This window comes from Neofelis nebulosa, chromosome 3 (assembly GCF_028018385.1).
Source record: "Neofelis nebulosa isolate mNeoNeb1 chromosome 3, mNeoNeb1.pri, whole genome shotgun sequence".
Taxonomy (NCBI): domain Eukaryota; kingdom Metazoa; phylum Chordata; class Mammalia; order Carnivora; family Felidae; genus Neofelis; species Neofelis nebulosa.
The window spans coordinates 124,845,199-124,862,113 of NC_080784.1; the positions used below are offsets into that span (position 1 = coordinate 124,845,199).

Consider the following 16,915-nt stretch of genomic DNA (forward strand, 5'->3'; position numbering starts at 1 on the left):
GAAATTGGTATCTTTTCTATACACTAATAACCAAACAGAATAAAAAATAAATTAAGAAAACAATTCCATTTACAATTGCACCAAAGACAAGAAAATACCCAGGAATAAAACTTAACCAAGGAAGTGAAAGATCTGTACCCTGAAAACTATAAAGCACTGATGGAAGACATTGAAGATCACACAAACAAATGGAAAGATAGTCCATGTTCATGGATTGGAAGAATTAATGCTGTTAAAATATCCATACTATCCAAAACAATCTTCAGATTAAATGTATTCCCTATCAAAATACCAATAACATTTTTTACAGAACTAGAAAAAAAAATCCTAAAATTAGTATGGAACTAAAGACTCTGAAGAGCCAAAGTAATCTTGAGGAAGAACAAAGATGGAAGTATCATAATCCCAGATTTTACGATATACTACAAAGCTGTATTAATCAAAACAGTATGGTGCTGGCATAAAAATGGATCAATGGAAAAGAATAGAAAGCTCAGAAATAAACCCACAATATGGTCAGTTAATATTATATCTTTTATATTATATATATTATATACATATATAGCCAATTAATGTATGACAAAAGAGGAAAGAACATAAAATGAGGAAAAAAAACAGTCTTCTCAATAAATAGTGCTGGGAAAACTGGACAGCTACATGCAAAAGAATGAAACTAGAGCACTCTCTAACTCCATACACAAAAATAAACTAAAAATTGATTAAAGACCTAACTATGAAACCTGAAACCACAAAAGTCCTACAAGACAGCATAGGGAGTAATATTTCTGACATTAACCACAGCAATATTTTTCTACATATGTCTCTTCAAAGAAATGAAGACTACATACATACATGCACATACATACGTGTACATACACACACGTACAAAAAAGCTTTTACACAGCAAAGGAAATCATCAACAAAATAAAAAGACAACCTACTAAGTGGGAGAAAATATTTGCAAATAATATATAGGACAAGGGTTTAATATCCAAAATACATAATACATAAAGAACTTATATAACTCAACACCAAAAAAACAAATAATCCAATGAAAAACTGGGCAGAAGATACAAACATGCATCTCCAAAGAAGACATACAGATGGCCAACAGACACATGAAAAGATGGCTGTCATCTTGGCTAAATGTCAGAATGGCTAAAATCAAAAGACAAGAAACAAAAAGTGTTGGCAAAGATATAGAGAAAAAGGAGCCCTCATGCGCTGCAAGGGGGAATGTAAATTGGTACAGCCACTGTGGAAAACAGTATGGAGGTTCCTCAAAAAGTTAAAAATAGAGGGGCGCCTGGGTGGCGCAGTCGGTTAAGCGTCCGACTTCAGCCAGGTCACGATCTCGCGGTCCGTGAGTTCGAGCCCCGCGTCAGGCTCTGGGCTGATGGCTCGGAGCCTGGAGCCTGTTTCCGATTCTGTGTCTCCCTCTCTCTCTGCCCCTCCCCCGTTCATGCTCTGTCTCTCTCTGTCCCAAAAATAAATTTAAAAAAAAAAAAAAAAAAAAAAAAAAAAGTTAAAAATAGAAATACTGTATAATCCAGTAACTCTACTACTGGGTATTTACCCAAAGAATACAAAAACATTAACTGAAAAGATATATGCACCCCTATATTTAATCAGCATTATTTACAATGGTCGAGATACAGAAGAAACCTGAGTGTTCGTCAGCAGATGAATGGATAAGGAAGATGCAATGTACACATACCCACCACACACACACACACACACACACACACACACACACACACAGGAGTATTACGCAACCATAAAAAAGGACATCTTGCCATTTGTGACAACATGGATGGACCCAGAGGGTATAATGCTAGGTGAGTTAAATCAGACTAAGAAAGACAAATACAATATGATTCCATGTGGAATCTAAAACAAACAAAACAGATAAACAAAAAGCAGAATCAAATCTATAAATACAGAAAATTAAAAGATAGTTGCCAGATGAAAGAGGTATACTCAAATTTAAAAAAAATAATAAACTAAAAAATAAAGTACAAATGAACAGGTTAAAAAATATCTTCCAGATAGAGTACTGAGTGAAATTTGTAGGATTTAAAATAATAGGAAGAAGTACTGAACTGGAGACCCCACACCTTGCCTAAGGACACTATCGTTAACTGTCACCAATAGGAATACAGGCTCAGGGATCTTAAATTTTTAATGTTTCAAGAAAAATTTGCAAAATAGATTTCTATCAGAAATTTCATGTTATTTAAATGTTGACTAATTCCAATTTCTAAAACTTCTCTAACAAAACCCATCTGCAAAGTATATTTGGCCCGTTGGCTGCTGGTTTGCAAGCTCTATTATAAACATGACTATAATCACTATAGGATAATGCTGTTAATTGAGAAGACTGACCTAAGTCTGCAGTGACTCTATGACTTGAACAAACAAGTATTACTGAATGCCAACAAGAAATATGAAACACTGAGTGACTAAAACTGTATTAGTGAATGTGTTATAGGAGTCCAAGAAGTAACAGGTATCCAGAGAAATAAGAGGTCTGAAGTAGCCTTCATGAGCTAGACAATGGAGAATGAATAAGAACAGAGGAAAAAAGTTACTGTAGGAGGAGGAATAACATGAACAAAGGTATACTGGTGTTATCACTGACAAAGAATATTTCAGGGTCAGTGATTATCAAAGGAAGATGTATTTCAGAGAGAGAAATATAAGAAAGGTAACAGATTTCTATGACTTTTGAAAGCTCAGCCGAGTTTAGACATGATAGGATAGTCAGTTCAAGTAGTAGATCTTGAGAAGAATGATATAATCAATGCAGTATCTTTTTACTAATCTAAAAGGATTAATCTGGTTGTAGCATGTAGAAAAGACTGGAGAGCACAGAGTCTAGTAGTAGGGAGGCCAACTAAGAAATGGTCTCAGTAGTACAGGAATGAAGAGATGAGGACCCAGACTTTAGTAATAAAAATGTTACAAAGGGAAGAGTTTTCCACTAACCTATTTACGTGAGTGAATCCTTGAAGTTAGCTCATTTCTGTGTGCATGTGTGTATAGGTATGTGTGTTTGTGTATGTGTACAGATATGTTTTTTTTCATTAACAAATTGGAGCTGGCCTGGTATAATGAAGAGAACACTTGCAGAGGAGTTAGGAAATCAAGATTCTAGATCTGACACTACCCCTAACTCAATGTGTGAACTTGGGCTTGTCTCTTAGCCTCCCTAACCCTCAGTTCTCTGCCCTGGACAGAAAGATACAGAGCCATGATGTCATTGTTGGAGGCCCTGGATCTTACAATTCCAAAAACCATTAACAATCTTAAGTCCAGATGACCCTTGCACAACAGAGGTTTGAATCACACACAGGTCCACTGATATGTGAATGTTTTTTCAATTAATACAGTACAGCACTGTAAGTGTATTTTCTCTTACGGTTTTCTTTTTTAAAATTTGAGAGAGAGAGAGAGAGAGAGCATGTGCGCGTGAGCGGGGGAGATGGGGTGAGAGAGAGAGAATCTTAAGTAGGCAACCATGCTCAGTGTGGAGCCCAAGGCAGGGCTCCATCCCACAACCCTGGGATCACGAACTGAGCCAAAATCAAGAATCAGATGCTGAACCAACTGAGTCACCCAGGCACCCCCACCTTTTGATTTTCTTAATAACATTTTATTTTCTTTAGCTTACATCGTAAGAGTACAGTATATAATACATACAACATAAAAAAATATGCATGGGATACCTGGGTGGCTCAGCTGGTTGAGTGCCTGACTCTTGATTTCAGCTCAGGCCAAAATCCCAGGGTTGTGGGATCGAGCCCCACATGGGACTCTTTGCTGAGAATGGAGCCTGCTTAAGATTCTCTTTCTCCCCCTGCTTGTGCTCTCTAAAGCAAAAAGAAAAACAAAAACAAAAACAAAAAAAATAGGGGCACCTGGGTGGCTCAGTGGGGTTAAGCGTGTGACTCTTGGTTTCGGCTCAGGTCATGATCTTACAGTTCATGGGTTCAAGCCCCATGTTGGGCTCTATGCTGATAGCTGCGGAGTCTGCTTAGGATTCTCTGTCTCCCTCTTTCTCTACTTCTCCCCATTCACTCGCACTCTCTCTCTCAAAATAAAATTTAAAAAATATGTTAATTAACTACTCTTGGTCAGGATTCCAGTCAACAGGTTATTAGTAGTTAAGCTTTACAGAGAATCAAAAGTTATATGTGGATTTTCAATTGTGTGGGAGGTCCATGCCACCATTTTCCATGTTGTTCAAGGGCCAGCTATCTGTAGGTAAAAATCTAATTGCTGGATTCTTTTAAAAGTCCCCAAATCTGGCTTCCCTGGGTCCACATTCCTACACGGCAAAAACGGTTGGAGTGCAGTAGGGAACTCCTGTTGTAGGTTAGGCACATACCCTCTAGTCTGCCATAGTCTCCTCATTTCGTGTTGTATCTTCACCTTGAGGCCCAGTGTTAGTTGCCATTCATCATGCTTTCATTGCTATTCTTATTATAGTAGAGAGATATTTTTCTAACCTTTGTCTTTTATCAAAAGAGAGAAAATGAAAAACAGACAATTTTTAAGAAAAGTGAGAGGAAACATACATCTTTATGAAAAAAAATATTCCTTGGGTGCCTAGGTGGCTCAGTCAGTTAAGCATCTGACTCTTTATCTTGGTTCAGGTCAACTTCTCATGGTTCGTGAGTTCAAGCCCCACATCGAGCTGTGCATTGACAGTGCAGAGTCTGTTTGTGTTTCTCTCTCTCCCTCTCTCTCTCTCTCTCTCTGCCCCTCCTCTGTTTGTTCTCCATCTCTCTCTTCCTCAAAATAAGTTAATTTTAAAAAATATTCCTTTCAATTTAGTATGTGAGGAAAAAATTGCACTGGTTGTCAAAAGCTTACCACTTTAACCCTCTTTAATCATATAGTTTCTTCATTTGAGTTTGGGAACCCTGCTAGATGTGTTGGAGAGCTACTGAAAAAAATATATCTAAGAAGTGAAATGATCAGATTCACCTTTTAAACCGAGTACTCTAGCAGCATGTAAAAACTGGTTAAGAGGGGAAATGCTGGGGGAAAGAACATCTGTTACAGAAGAGTAAGAAGATTTCAAGGGGTAATAAAACCTTGAACTGGCTGGCATGTTTGCAGCAGAGAAAAGAGGAGAGGGCTGATTCAAAGAGGCAGAACTGTTAGAACTTAGGGAATCCAAAGGATGTTATAATGACTAGATTTTAGGAATGGTTGACTGGATAGATAGTGATACCATTTACTGAGCTAGGGAATTCACAGGGAGAAAAAGTCACCGGTAAAGATGAGGTAGTTTAGCATGACTCTATAGTAGGAGCAAGCAAACTACTCCTGTTTTTTGTTTTTTGTTTTTTTATTATTTAAAAAAAAAAATTTTTTTTTTAACGTTTATTTATTTTTGAGACAGAGAGAGACAGAGCATGCATGGGGGAGGGTCACAGAGAGAGGAAGACACAGAATCTGAAACAGGCTCCAGGCTCTGGGCTGTCAGCACAGAGCCCGACACGGGGCTCGAACCCACGGACCGTGAGATCATGACCTGAGCCGAAGTCAGACGCTTAACTGACCGAGCCACCCAGGTGCCCCTACTCCTGTTTTTGAATAGCCTATAGGTAAAACAGTTTTACATTTGTAAATGGTTGAATAAAATCAAAAGAGAAATATATTTCATGATGTGCAAATTATATGAAATTGAAACTCAGTGTCCATAAACAAAGTTTTAGTGTAACACAACTTACTCCTGTATTTATTGTCTATATCTGTGTTCACATTATGATGACAGAGTTGAGTAGGTGAGACAGAAACCGTGGGTAGCACTTTCATCAGTTTGCCCTGTTGTTTGATGTGCTCCAAATTATGGGCAGCACCGTGGATAGCACAGTTATGGCTGTCCACTGTTTCAAGTACCATGTCTACTGACATAACACAACATTTCACTTTGATCAAGTCAAAACAGGAAAAGCATACTTCAAATGTCATACTTTTAAGGTATTTAAAGTGGCATATGGATTAGTTTGTTATTGAGTAAGATAGCAAACCACTGTATTGTGCAGTGACACTATAGCTATGCTAGAAAAATACAGCACTATATTATCAGACTAAGCCTTCATCATATTCACAATTCATAGGAAAGGGTTAGAGAAATTAGAAAACAAAAAACATAATGGCTCATCACAGCCGAATTTCTTTTCAAAAATAAAAAATGAAAATGAAGTTGCAAATGAAGTAAGTTTCTGAGTGGTTCACTCATTAACCAAGCACGGAAAGCTTGGTGAGCTCATGGTGAGCTAAAGAAATATTTCGGGGGGGGGGGGGGGGGGGGAGGATGCGGTGATTTGTTTGAGGCAGCCTTTCTGTGATGATAGCTACTTGAAGAGGTGAGGACACTAGGAACAATATAAATATTCAACTAAAAAATAAGGCAAATGATTTTGAAAGGTTTTCCTTGGTTCTTGATGAGCTGACCTGTATTAGTGACACTGCATGTTATCTGTGGAACAACTGATGCTGAGTGTGAAGTAACTAAAGAAGTAGCTTCTATGAAAGTCTGCATAGAATAGGCAAGAATATTTTCAAAGTTGAGAAAATATTAATTCAGTACAACCTGAAGTGGAATCTGCTAAGATGTGTTACAAATGATGATGGTAAAAATGTGAAGAACAGTAAAAGGCATAGCTGAACAAACTTACAATGTTTGTGGAAATGTAAGGTGGTTAAAGTCTATGCTTATTCATTACATTATTTATTGGCAGGCATTTTATAAGGAAGATATTTTAAATTATCATGCCAGGAGTATCAACTTCATTCACTCTCATTGATTTAACCACTGTCAGTTCTGCGTACTTTGATAAGAATTAGAAGCCAAATATCCTGACTTACCTTGTCACAGAGCAGTTTAATGGCTTACCAATGGTAGAGTTTTATTGTGATCTTTTAGCAGAAAGGTGAGAATGCAGGGTGCATGGGTGGCTCAGTAAGTTAAGCATCTGACTCTTGATTTCTGCTCAGATCGAGTCCCACGTTGGACTCTGCGCTGACGGTGCAGAGCCTGCTTTGGATTCTCTTCCCCCTCCCCCCCCCCCCCCGCCCTTCCCTGCCCCCCCCCCCCCAAATAAGTAAAACATTAAAAAAAAAAGTGAGAATGAAATTTCTGGGGGAAAATGCCACTATTATCAAACAATGAATGCCTCTGGAAATTAGATTTTGCTGCAGATTTGGTGTTTCCTAGAATTTGACCTGAAAATCAAGGCAAAATAGTGCTTACATGAGAAACATAACTATGTTAAGTCATTTTGACAACGTTGTTGGAAACACAAGTAACCATCAATCTGCTATATACCCTTCTCATGCTGTCAAATGTTATACAATAAGATCTCCACACATATACAAATCTACAACAGATATATTTTGCAAGCTCAAACTACTGTTGCAGCACTGTTTTTCAGACCTTATTTCAGACCAAATGAAACTTCCAAACATCAAAATCCATTTAAGTAACAGAGGAGTTTCTACTTTACTATTACAAGTGGTTAATTTACAATGTAGTAGCATGCTAAATGTTAAATGTCAAGAGAAGAATCTAAAAGATTCTATAATTCCTTCCATAGAAATAAATAGTCTCATTAATAAAATCATATGCCCATGGACGGATACACAGATACGAGCATTTGAGAGTACCTATCTGTGTGAAAACATGTTCCAAAGACAAAATCCATAAAATCACATTAAAGATCTGCATTAACAAATGAACATCTGGATCAATTTTGATGGCAGGGTAACTCTGAATCCCAATTAAGTGAAATTCTATCTCAAAAACAGAATTACAATATTTTCATTGGTAGACCTATATTGCAATAACTTTTGTTCAGTTAATGTTGTATTTTGAACATAGTCAACAAAATATTTGTGGATATTTGTTTTCTCTCATCATATATATTTTCTCTCTTGTTTTTGATTTTGCCTCTTGGCCTAAATATTGACCATCTGACCCTTTATGTAAAAAGTCTGCAGACCTATGCTCTACGGTGAGGCTATTAAAAGTGCAGCATCATCTGCCAATGTCTTGACAATGCGAATTCTCAGCCTACCCAACACCTACTTACCAAAATTTCTGAGGGCGGGCCTAGTAATTTTTTTTTTAACAAATGCTACAGGATTCTTAAGCAAGCCAGAATTTGAGAATCACTGCTCTAAAACAAGATTTTAGAGACTGAGCTCTCTCCCCCTGGATAAATTACTTAATTCTCTGAATCGGTAGAATGGGGATAGTATCACCCACTTCATAGAATTGTTGAAAAGATTAAAATTAAATTTTAAAAATATGAGAAAGTGTAAAGTTTTACATAACTCATCAATAATTCTTATTAAACAGTAATAAATGGTAATTATTAATCCAGTGGTATACCAGAACCCACCTGTACCAGCCCATGAGAAATGATTATTAAATTTTTAAGAATTTTCGAGGCAATTATTAAAACACACATTATTGAAAATTAAATCTTATAAACTTAAGTAAGTTATATTAAAACAAAGATATTACTACTCAAAACTCATTACTACTTAATTATTTTACTACCCTTTACTATTATCTGTGCTCACAGGTTCTTATATCTATATAGCGGATCCACCATATACTAGTGTGCTGTATCTCATCTCTTCCCAACCATGAATTCATAGGATATCAACAACCACCACAAATCAGGGCTTTTGTGGAGAAGGGATTTTGGTTAAACATTAACCATCACACCTCTAGTTATCATTATTAATAATTACACAATAGTTTGCTTTTGAACTAAATGAGTTTGAATTAACTATGCATGTAGAGATGTCTAATAATCTCTTAGATGAAAAGACAGCCCAGACACACACACACACACACACACAGGCACTAATAGCATACACATAGTAATTAAAATCATAAATATGGACAAAATTAAGCAAAACAGCTTTTAGAGAAGAGGCCAGATACATAGCTCATAAAGACAAAATTAATTTTCTGTACAAAAAGTTAGAAGGACTTTGGAGTTTGTAAGCATAGCCAATCATAGCTAGCAGCTCAATTTACTTCCATTTATCACTATCCTAATTCTCACTTTTAATGCCTGGAATGCTTCTAGCAACAAAAGTTGTATAAATGGATGTACTGAGAGAATGACATTACTCTGCAATTTGAATCCATATCTTAGCCAGTATGAGTAATGGTATTTAAGGCTGTCTGGTGAGACAAAGCTAACAGGTTGGTTCAAACCCTGAAGTGCTACCTCAAGTCGACATTACTCCAAAGAAAAATGAATTATATGTTTATGGCATATTTAAGACATCAATGATACTGAGTACATTTTAAAGTTCAGTTTCACAGAATCATAGGATTTTATAACCAAAATAGACTTTATAACCTATTCTGGTATCTTCATTTATTATACCTCCTCTCTCCACAAGAAAGAACTATTTGCCAAGTTAAATGCCTAGGAAAGTATTTTAAATTAAGTATTATCTGAACATGATTATCTAAAATTAACATGAAGTTCCCAAAGGAGTGGATCTTCCTTCTCCACTCTTCCTGATATTTATGAGCAAGGATTAAAAAATTTAAGTAATTCTTATAGCTGTTGTTGGTGCCACCAATAACACCAGAATTGCCAAGTTCAAATTCAGGTGACTTGGAATCTCTGAAGAGGAAAACCATACTCTTCCCCAAAGGCAGCTAGAAGCTCCTGTGAAAGTTAAAATCTACAGTTCACAAAATGAATTAGGGTTATTAAAACCTCCCAAATCATAGTACTAGATAGACTATGACTCTACCAAAGTTAATGATTTCAATTCTCCTATAAGTAAAAAAAAAAAAAAAAAAAAAAAGACATATACAACATAGATATAACGGCAACATAAGAAAAATTATTGAACTAGTCAATCTCTTTTAAAATAATAAATTTTAGTGATTATCAGTTTACAAAGATTTTTATCCCTCTACTTTGCAAAGAACAAATAAAAGTACTATTTTTTACTATTTATTTATGAAACCATTCCTGGACTTAGAAATACAAGAGGAAAAAAAAAAAAGACTTATATCTAAAGCTAACACAAATTTATAGAGAAAAACAAAACTCAAGGAATTAAGAGTATAATTAGAGGCATACATACAACTAGAGAAATCCAAAATTCACAAAGACTAATAGTAAATAAAAAGTGATAAAACCATTCATCAGTGAAGAGTACACTTTATGTAAAATGTCATGTGAAATTATAAAACCATTTCTAAGCTCACTCTGTATGACAGATATTGCAAACATAAAAAGCATACTGTACTAAGACACAATGACATAAAAAATGGAATGTCAAAGAAATTTTGAAGCACTATGGTGAGATAACAAATTATTCTCAGGCAAGAAAATAGCATGTGTCATTCCATGTAAAGTGCAACATTTTAAAAATGTTTTTAAAAACCTATGCTTACTTACAGATCTTTAAATAGGTCAAGGGATATAGCATGAATACATTGGGAATTCTTAGTTCCACTTACTCATTATCCAGTTAGCCTCTACAACTGACCTCCATTTCTAGCATACCTCTGAAAGCTGCTTTTTAGAAAATATACTGAGTAATATCCTAAGCAAACTACATCAACAAAGATCCTTTTCTCAGTCCATATCACTGGTCTGAAGCAAAAGACATTATTGACCATTCTTTCATGAAACCAACCACATGCAGATTCTAGTCTTTCACTCCTACGTCCCTTCCAGTGTCAAATCATTCCATTCCACTTCCCTAACAATGGGTCATTCTTCAAGATTCTTACTTTGGACAAATTTTTTCTTTCCCTCTGTTGTCTCTCAGCCTCCTACCTAACTTGAAATATCATCTCAGGAGATTTATGGGTAACTTCCAGATCTCTAGTTCAAAATCCTCTCTTAAGAGTTAAAATAACTGTTTGTTAAATATATTTTTTTTACCTAGTTTCAGTCAGTCAACAAATGGTTACTGCATGGCTACTATGTGTCAGACACTAGTGTTAGAAATGTATTCAAAACCTATTATAAGAATCCCTGTCATCAATGAACAGAGAATCTAAATGGCAAACTAAACAGTCCAATTCACCAGGTCCAAAACTAACGATTCACATTTCCTCTTCCAGTGGATTAAATATATATTAATAATTTTACATCTCTCTATTGCCCAGGTGACAATGTATGACTCCTTTCTCAATTCCATATTCAATAGGTTAGCAAGGAAATTCTGTTCTTTATTTGCAGTATTCTCTTCCCATTGTCACAGCCAAGTTCAGACCAGTAAATATTTTCACCCACACTGCAACAACCACCCTCTGAAGTGTTCTCTATTTTTTCATCTAATTCATCCTTGACTCAATTGACAGATTAATTTTCCTAAACCACAGACTTGATCCGTCACTTAACTACAGAAAAACATTTCACAGTCCCTCAACAGACAAGTCAAAGTCCAAAAACTTTTTCAACTTGTCATTTAAGGTCCTCCATTATCTGGTCTTTACCTATTAGTACTGAGGAAGGTGACACACACTCTTACCTTACCTTTTGTTCCAACCAAACATGGTTATTTAACCATATCCTGAAACTCCTTGAGTGTTCCCTCTCTAACTTCACTTATGCCATTTCTCTCCTCCCAACCCCCGGCCTGATTCATTTTTACCTTTCAGAAGCTTAACCAACTTTTTTTGTTTCAAATAACATCATTTTTCTAAAACCTTTTCTCCATGCCCTGAATCTACAATACATGTAAATGTAAAGTTATTTTATATCACTTATACTTTATTTCTGTTATAGCTGTGTATGTACCATCTCATTCCTGTTAATATTATATGCAGCTTGAAATATGAATGTCTTATTCCTCTCTTTCCTCCCACAGTACAGTGTACGTGGTTGATATTCAATAAATATTAAGTACATGTTGAATTTATAATAAAATATATACATTAAATAATAGCCATCACCCATAACATTATATAGGAAGTTTCTTTCACTTTCTTACAGGGAAAAATCACTGCCATGAGATTATTAAAAATCACCTTATTTATGGAGCGCCTTGGATGGCTCAGTCGGTTAAGCATCCAACTTCAGCTAAGGTCATGATCTCGCAGTTTGTGAGTTCAAACCCCACATCGGGCTCTGTGCTGACAGCTCAGAGCCCGGAGCCTGCTTCAGATTCTGTGTCTCCCTTGCCCTCTGCCCCTCCCCCACTCGCACTCTGTTTCTTTCTCAAAAACAAACAAACATTAAAAAATTTTTTTTAAATCACCTTATTTATTTCTTGAGACGGCCTTAAAAAGTGATTTTTTTCCTACCATTAATCAAGATACCTTTTATGTATACACGAATTGTTATAACTTCCTTGGTTCAGAATATGAAATTGCTTTCCACGGTTTCAATTTTACATTATTGTATGTATCTAGTGATCATCCGATAAACCACCTTACCATTGAAAACAGCAGTGCAGAAGGAAATGGCTAGCCTGGAGGTTATTCCAAAACCTTTAACTCTGAGAAGACCCAACTTTCTTTTTCTTTTTTTTTTTCTTTTTTTTCTTTTTTTTTTTTTTTTAGTGAGAGAAGAGTAGTCATAGTAAAATTATACTTCTCTGTTCCCATTTCCTCCAAGCCTCCATGATAGTCTACCAACTTGAATGTTTGTTCACAGCCCATATTTTCAGGTTCACAAACTGAAAATAATAGGTAGGTTTTAAGTTCAACAATGAATTCACCAAAGATTTATTGAATATCTACTATGTGGAAAGCACAGAGGGGTGGGGGGATACACAAAAATCAATAAGACATAATTTTCATCTTTTGGAACTCATGACTAAATGCTAACCACACACACACATAAACAACTCCATTATAAGGCAGATTATGTAAGTACTAAAAAGCCTCCAACAAGGTACAGAGTGCTATGGGAGACTGATTTAATCAAAGAGTATCTGAGAAGCTCCAAATATGAGGTTTCTATCTGGCCATTCTTTGAAATCAAGCAATAACATTCAAGATTTTGAAGATTAATTATTTTTAAGTAAATAATTTTGTTTTAAGTATTTTTATTCATAAATATTGCAACATAACTGAATTTTTTCTACTGAAAAGATTCTTACTCAACATGGAAGTTAAAATTTTATTTAAATGGATTTTGTAGCTCACCTTGAAACATGGGCAAATGTATTTTACAGGAGAAACTTGTGACCTACAATTAGGAGTAAATTTCTGAATGTTCAAGGAAAATTCACAATGTGTCCGATAATCTGAATTAATATTTATTTAAATTTCTACTCCTAGAGAAAAGCTAAGTACATATGAGCCACCCATTTCCACATAAATTTGTTCACCATGTCAATAGCACATCAAAAGGGGGAGAAAAACTGAATTGAAAATAAAATTCAGGGACCCAGATTCATTTTTCATTCATATCACCTCCTGCAACACTAGCCTCAAAAGTCTGAAACAGAGCTTGGAGCATTTGCTTTCCCAGTAAGCTCCATCGACACCATTTCTAGATTTAGATACTTCCTTGAAGATTCTGAGTTGCCACGACCTAACTCTAGATGTGTTGAGCACTGTATTGACAGATCAAAGAACCACACTCATTTTAGACTTAAAATAACCTGCACGGAAGGGGTAGGAGAATCCGAGTTGACAGATGCCAATGGAGCAAATTTTAAAAAGAGGAAACTGTGATAACAGTGGAAGCAAACTGGGAACATGTAGCAGTATGCTATTCCGAAATGCTACTATTAAAAAAAATAATTGCAGAATTAATCAGACGTTTTTGTAATTACTGAACTTAGTATTTAAGCAATATGTTATGAAAAAATTTTAAGATAAATTATATGCAGTTTTAGAAAATATATTTGCTTTTAAATACCTCATCCAAAACAATCTCTTGAGATTAACCAGACATACAAAGGAACTAAAATCAGATTATGTAGATGTAGGCAGGCTAAGCTGGGAACGAATAACTAACACGTAAGTTCGGTAACATGTTACAGGGTGCGTTTCCTCCTACAGTAGACAGGCGAAGGAACCAAGAAAATGGGCTGAGCACAGGAATATTGCACACTGTAGTCACCCAACACTAATTCAACAGCTAGCGGCTCTATGCATCCTTCCTCACGTTCCTCGTGGCCTCTGACAAGTCATCCTTTCAACCCATGAAGCTGTCCGCTCTCCCCCATCAAAAATAATTTCCGTGCACGTTGTACAATCGCCCTGACAAACTACTTGCTCGCACTTCCCCGCCTCGGGATGAACAGTCCCCAAGATGGGGAAAGGTCGCCCTGACAGGGAAGTTAGGCGAAGTGGTCTCTCTGGCGGTCCGACCGAGCCTCCAGCCCAGCAGACGCCGGGGAAAGGAAGCGGGCGGCCTCCGGAGAAACGGGGATGGGGCAGGCAGAGGAGGCTAGCCCGCGAGGCAGGCTCCGCGGTGCCCGGGCACCCGCTCGGGCAGGAAGAATGGAGGAGGGGAGGCGAGGCAGCGAGGTGCCCGGAGCCGCGGCCCGACCCCACCCCGCGCTCGGGACCCTCCCAGCCCGGGGACCGGCGTGCGTTCCGCGTGCGCCGACTCTCCCCGGAGGAAGAGCCACTGTATTACACCCGTGGATTTGAGAAATCTGGCAACTTTGCGCGAGGAATGCTTCCCACCCTGCAACACGCCGAGAAAGAGAAAAATGTCAGGCGATGACGGGGGAGGAAGGATGACTTACCCATGTTCCTCCCAGAGGGTGAGGAGCCAGCAGGGCGAGGCGAAGGTCTCCGGTGCGGGCGGCGCGGCGCTGTGTCCTCCCTCTACCTCTGCCTCTCCCGCAGCCAGGGAGGGACCCGCGGGGGGCGGCCGCCGGGGAGGAGCAGCTGCTGCTGCTGCTGCTGCTGCAGGCGGCGCGGCCGCGGCGGGGACGAGCGGCGGGGGGCGGGGCGGGGCGGGGCGGGGCGGGCGGGCGCAGCCTGCGGCGGGCGCGGCTCCGAGCGGGCGGGCGGCGGAGACGCCGAGCAGACTTGAGGAGCGCCTGCCCTGACTCGCGGCCCGGGAGCGCCCCGCCCTCCCCGCCGAGCATGCTCAGTACCTCCCTCTTTTTTTTTTTTTTTTTTTTCCTCCACTCCAGAGGCAAGTGATTCTGAGCGTGCGGGTGGGCGTGTTTGCGGACCAGCTGCAGCCGCCGCGGAGGAGCTTGATGGCGACCGCCTGCGGTGCGGTGGGTGGGCCGGGAGAAGGCAAGGCAAGGGGATACGGAGTCCCGAGTGCTACCATCTGGCCTGCCCCGGCTTGCTTTCCGACCCCGCCAGTCCACACCCGGAAAACCGACCCATGTTCTTTACGGGACAACCCGGTTGCACAGGCGGGAATTTCCCGGAGACGCTGGGCCGCCTCAGACCCGGGAGGGTGGTCGAGAAGCAGAGCGGGCACATTGAAATGAAGCTGGAATGGACGCATAGGCGATAAGGCCAGCACCTCTGAGAGACAGATACCTGAGGACGCCCGTTTTCAGAGCAGCCTGTGGGCCCGCTGAGCACAGAGCAGGGAGGTGGTCGCTGGGAGGGCGCTTAATGTTAGCGGGCGTAACGGTGGGACAGTTAGGGCTGTCTTGGCTGTGGCTAGTTTAAAAACAGAGAGGTCTGGGCAGTCGAGAACAGTGACCGCCCTGGATTTCCTTCAGGGAGTCAGATGTTCTTCCGACATTAGCGCGGCCTTCCATTCCCCCGAGACGCCTCAACAGCCTTTTAACTGGGGTGCCCTCGGGCTCCACCCTACCGCGAGGGCACACCCCTCTCCCTGGGACGGTGGCGGGAACATGGTTACCAGGCAGGAAAATAAAAGTCTAGCTGAGTTAGCGGCGGCCCCGCCCAGTCGGCCGGCCGGAGTTTCCCCCGGCCGCCGGGCCGCTGCGGGTTCCCGGCACCGCCGCCCCCTCCCCCCCCAGCCCCCAACAGCTGCGGGAAAAGCCTGAGCAGGGGCGCGCTCTTTGGACGGCGCCCTCCCGACTGGGCATGCGCGCAAGGCGCCAGGTTTTTGGTTCTTCTGCCGGGAGGGAGGAGGCTGGAGGAAACGTTCTTTTTTTCCACACTCTGGTCTTGCCCAGACCCCTCGTAATCGTGGTAAGGAATCAGCTAGCTCTCCCCAGACAGCAGCACCCGCACTCCTGCAGGGGAGAGGGCCACAGCAGTACAACCTGTGGAAGTGAGATGCTGCATAGCTGAATCGGGCTTGCTTTTCCCTTTCAACTTTTATTCTCAATTCAATGTTGAGAAAAAGGCGCTTTCTCTCTCTTAATCCGGGCCGCCCCCCCCCCCGCTCCCCCGCCCACAGACAGATCAGTTTCCGTTTATTCCTTACAAGCACACAAGTCAGAAGCGCCTTGTAATTCGTTGAGAGCAGATTTTATGTGAGTTTTCTAAAACAAAAATGAAACACGATAATTAGAGAGGTTTGGTAAAACAAGAAAATACAACTGAACTACAGATATCCAAGCTATTGGGCTTTTCTTTTTTTAATTTTTTTTTTAAATTTTTTTATTTTCAACGTTTATTCATTTTTGGGACAGAGAGAGACAGAGCATGAATGGGGGAGGGGCAGAGAGAGAGGGAGACACAGAATCGGAAACAGGATCGAGGCTCCGAGCCATCGGCCCAGAGCCATCGGCCCAGAGCCATCGGCCCAGAGCCATCGGCCCAGAGCCATCGGCCCAGAGCCATCGGCCCAGAGCCTGACGCGGGGCTCGAACTCACAGACCGCGAGATCGTGACCTGGCTGAAGTCGGACGCTTAACCGACTGCGCCACCCAGGCGCCCCTACTATTGGGCTTTTCTGATGCATAAAGACAATCAGGCACATCACTCTTCTGCACCCTTTCCCTTTCTGTGATAAAAGAGTGCTCTTGGTGTTTGCCTTAAAATAAT

General features: G+C 39.9%; 1 protein-coding gene across 3 annotated transcripts in view; it reads right to left on the bottom strand.

The window, feature by feature from the left end:
• RAP1GDS1 (Rap1 GTPase-GDP dissociation stimulator 1) overlaps positions 1–14,884 on the bottom strand; it is a 170,344-nt gene extending 155,460 nt beyond the window's left edge. For 2 of the 3 annotated variants that reach the window (XM_058721852.1, XM_058721851.1), the window contains exon 1: positions 14,728–14,884. In XM_058721852.1, the coding sequence (XP_058577835.1) occupies positions 14,728–14,731 (4 nt within the window). In that variant the 5' untranslated portion in view covers positions 14,732–14,884. The remainder of the gene's footprint in view (positions 1–14,727) is intronic. The other variant, XM_058721853.1, reaches the window with a different exon arrangement.
• Positions 14,885–16,915: the final 2,031 nt, after the last annotated feature.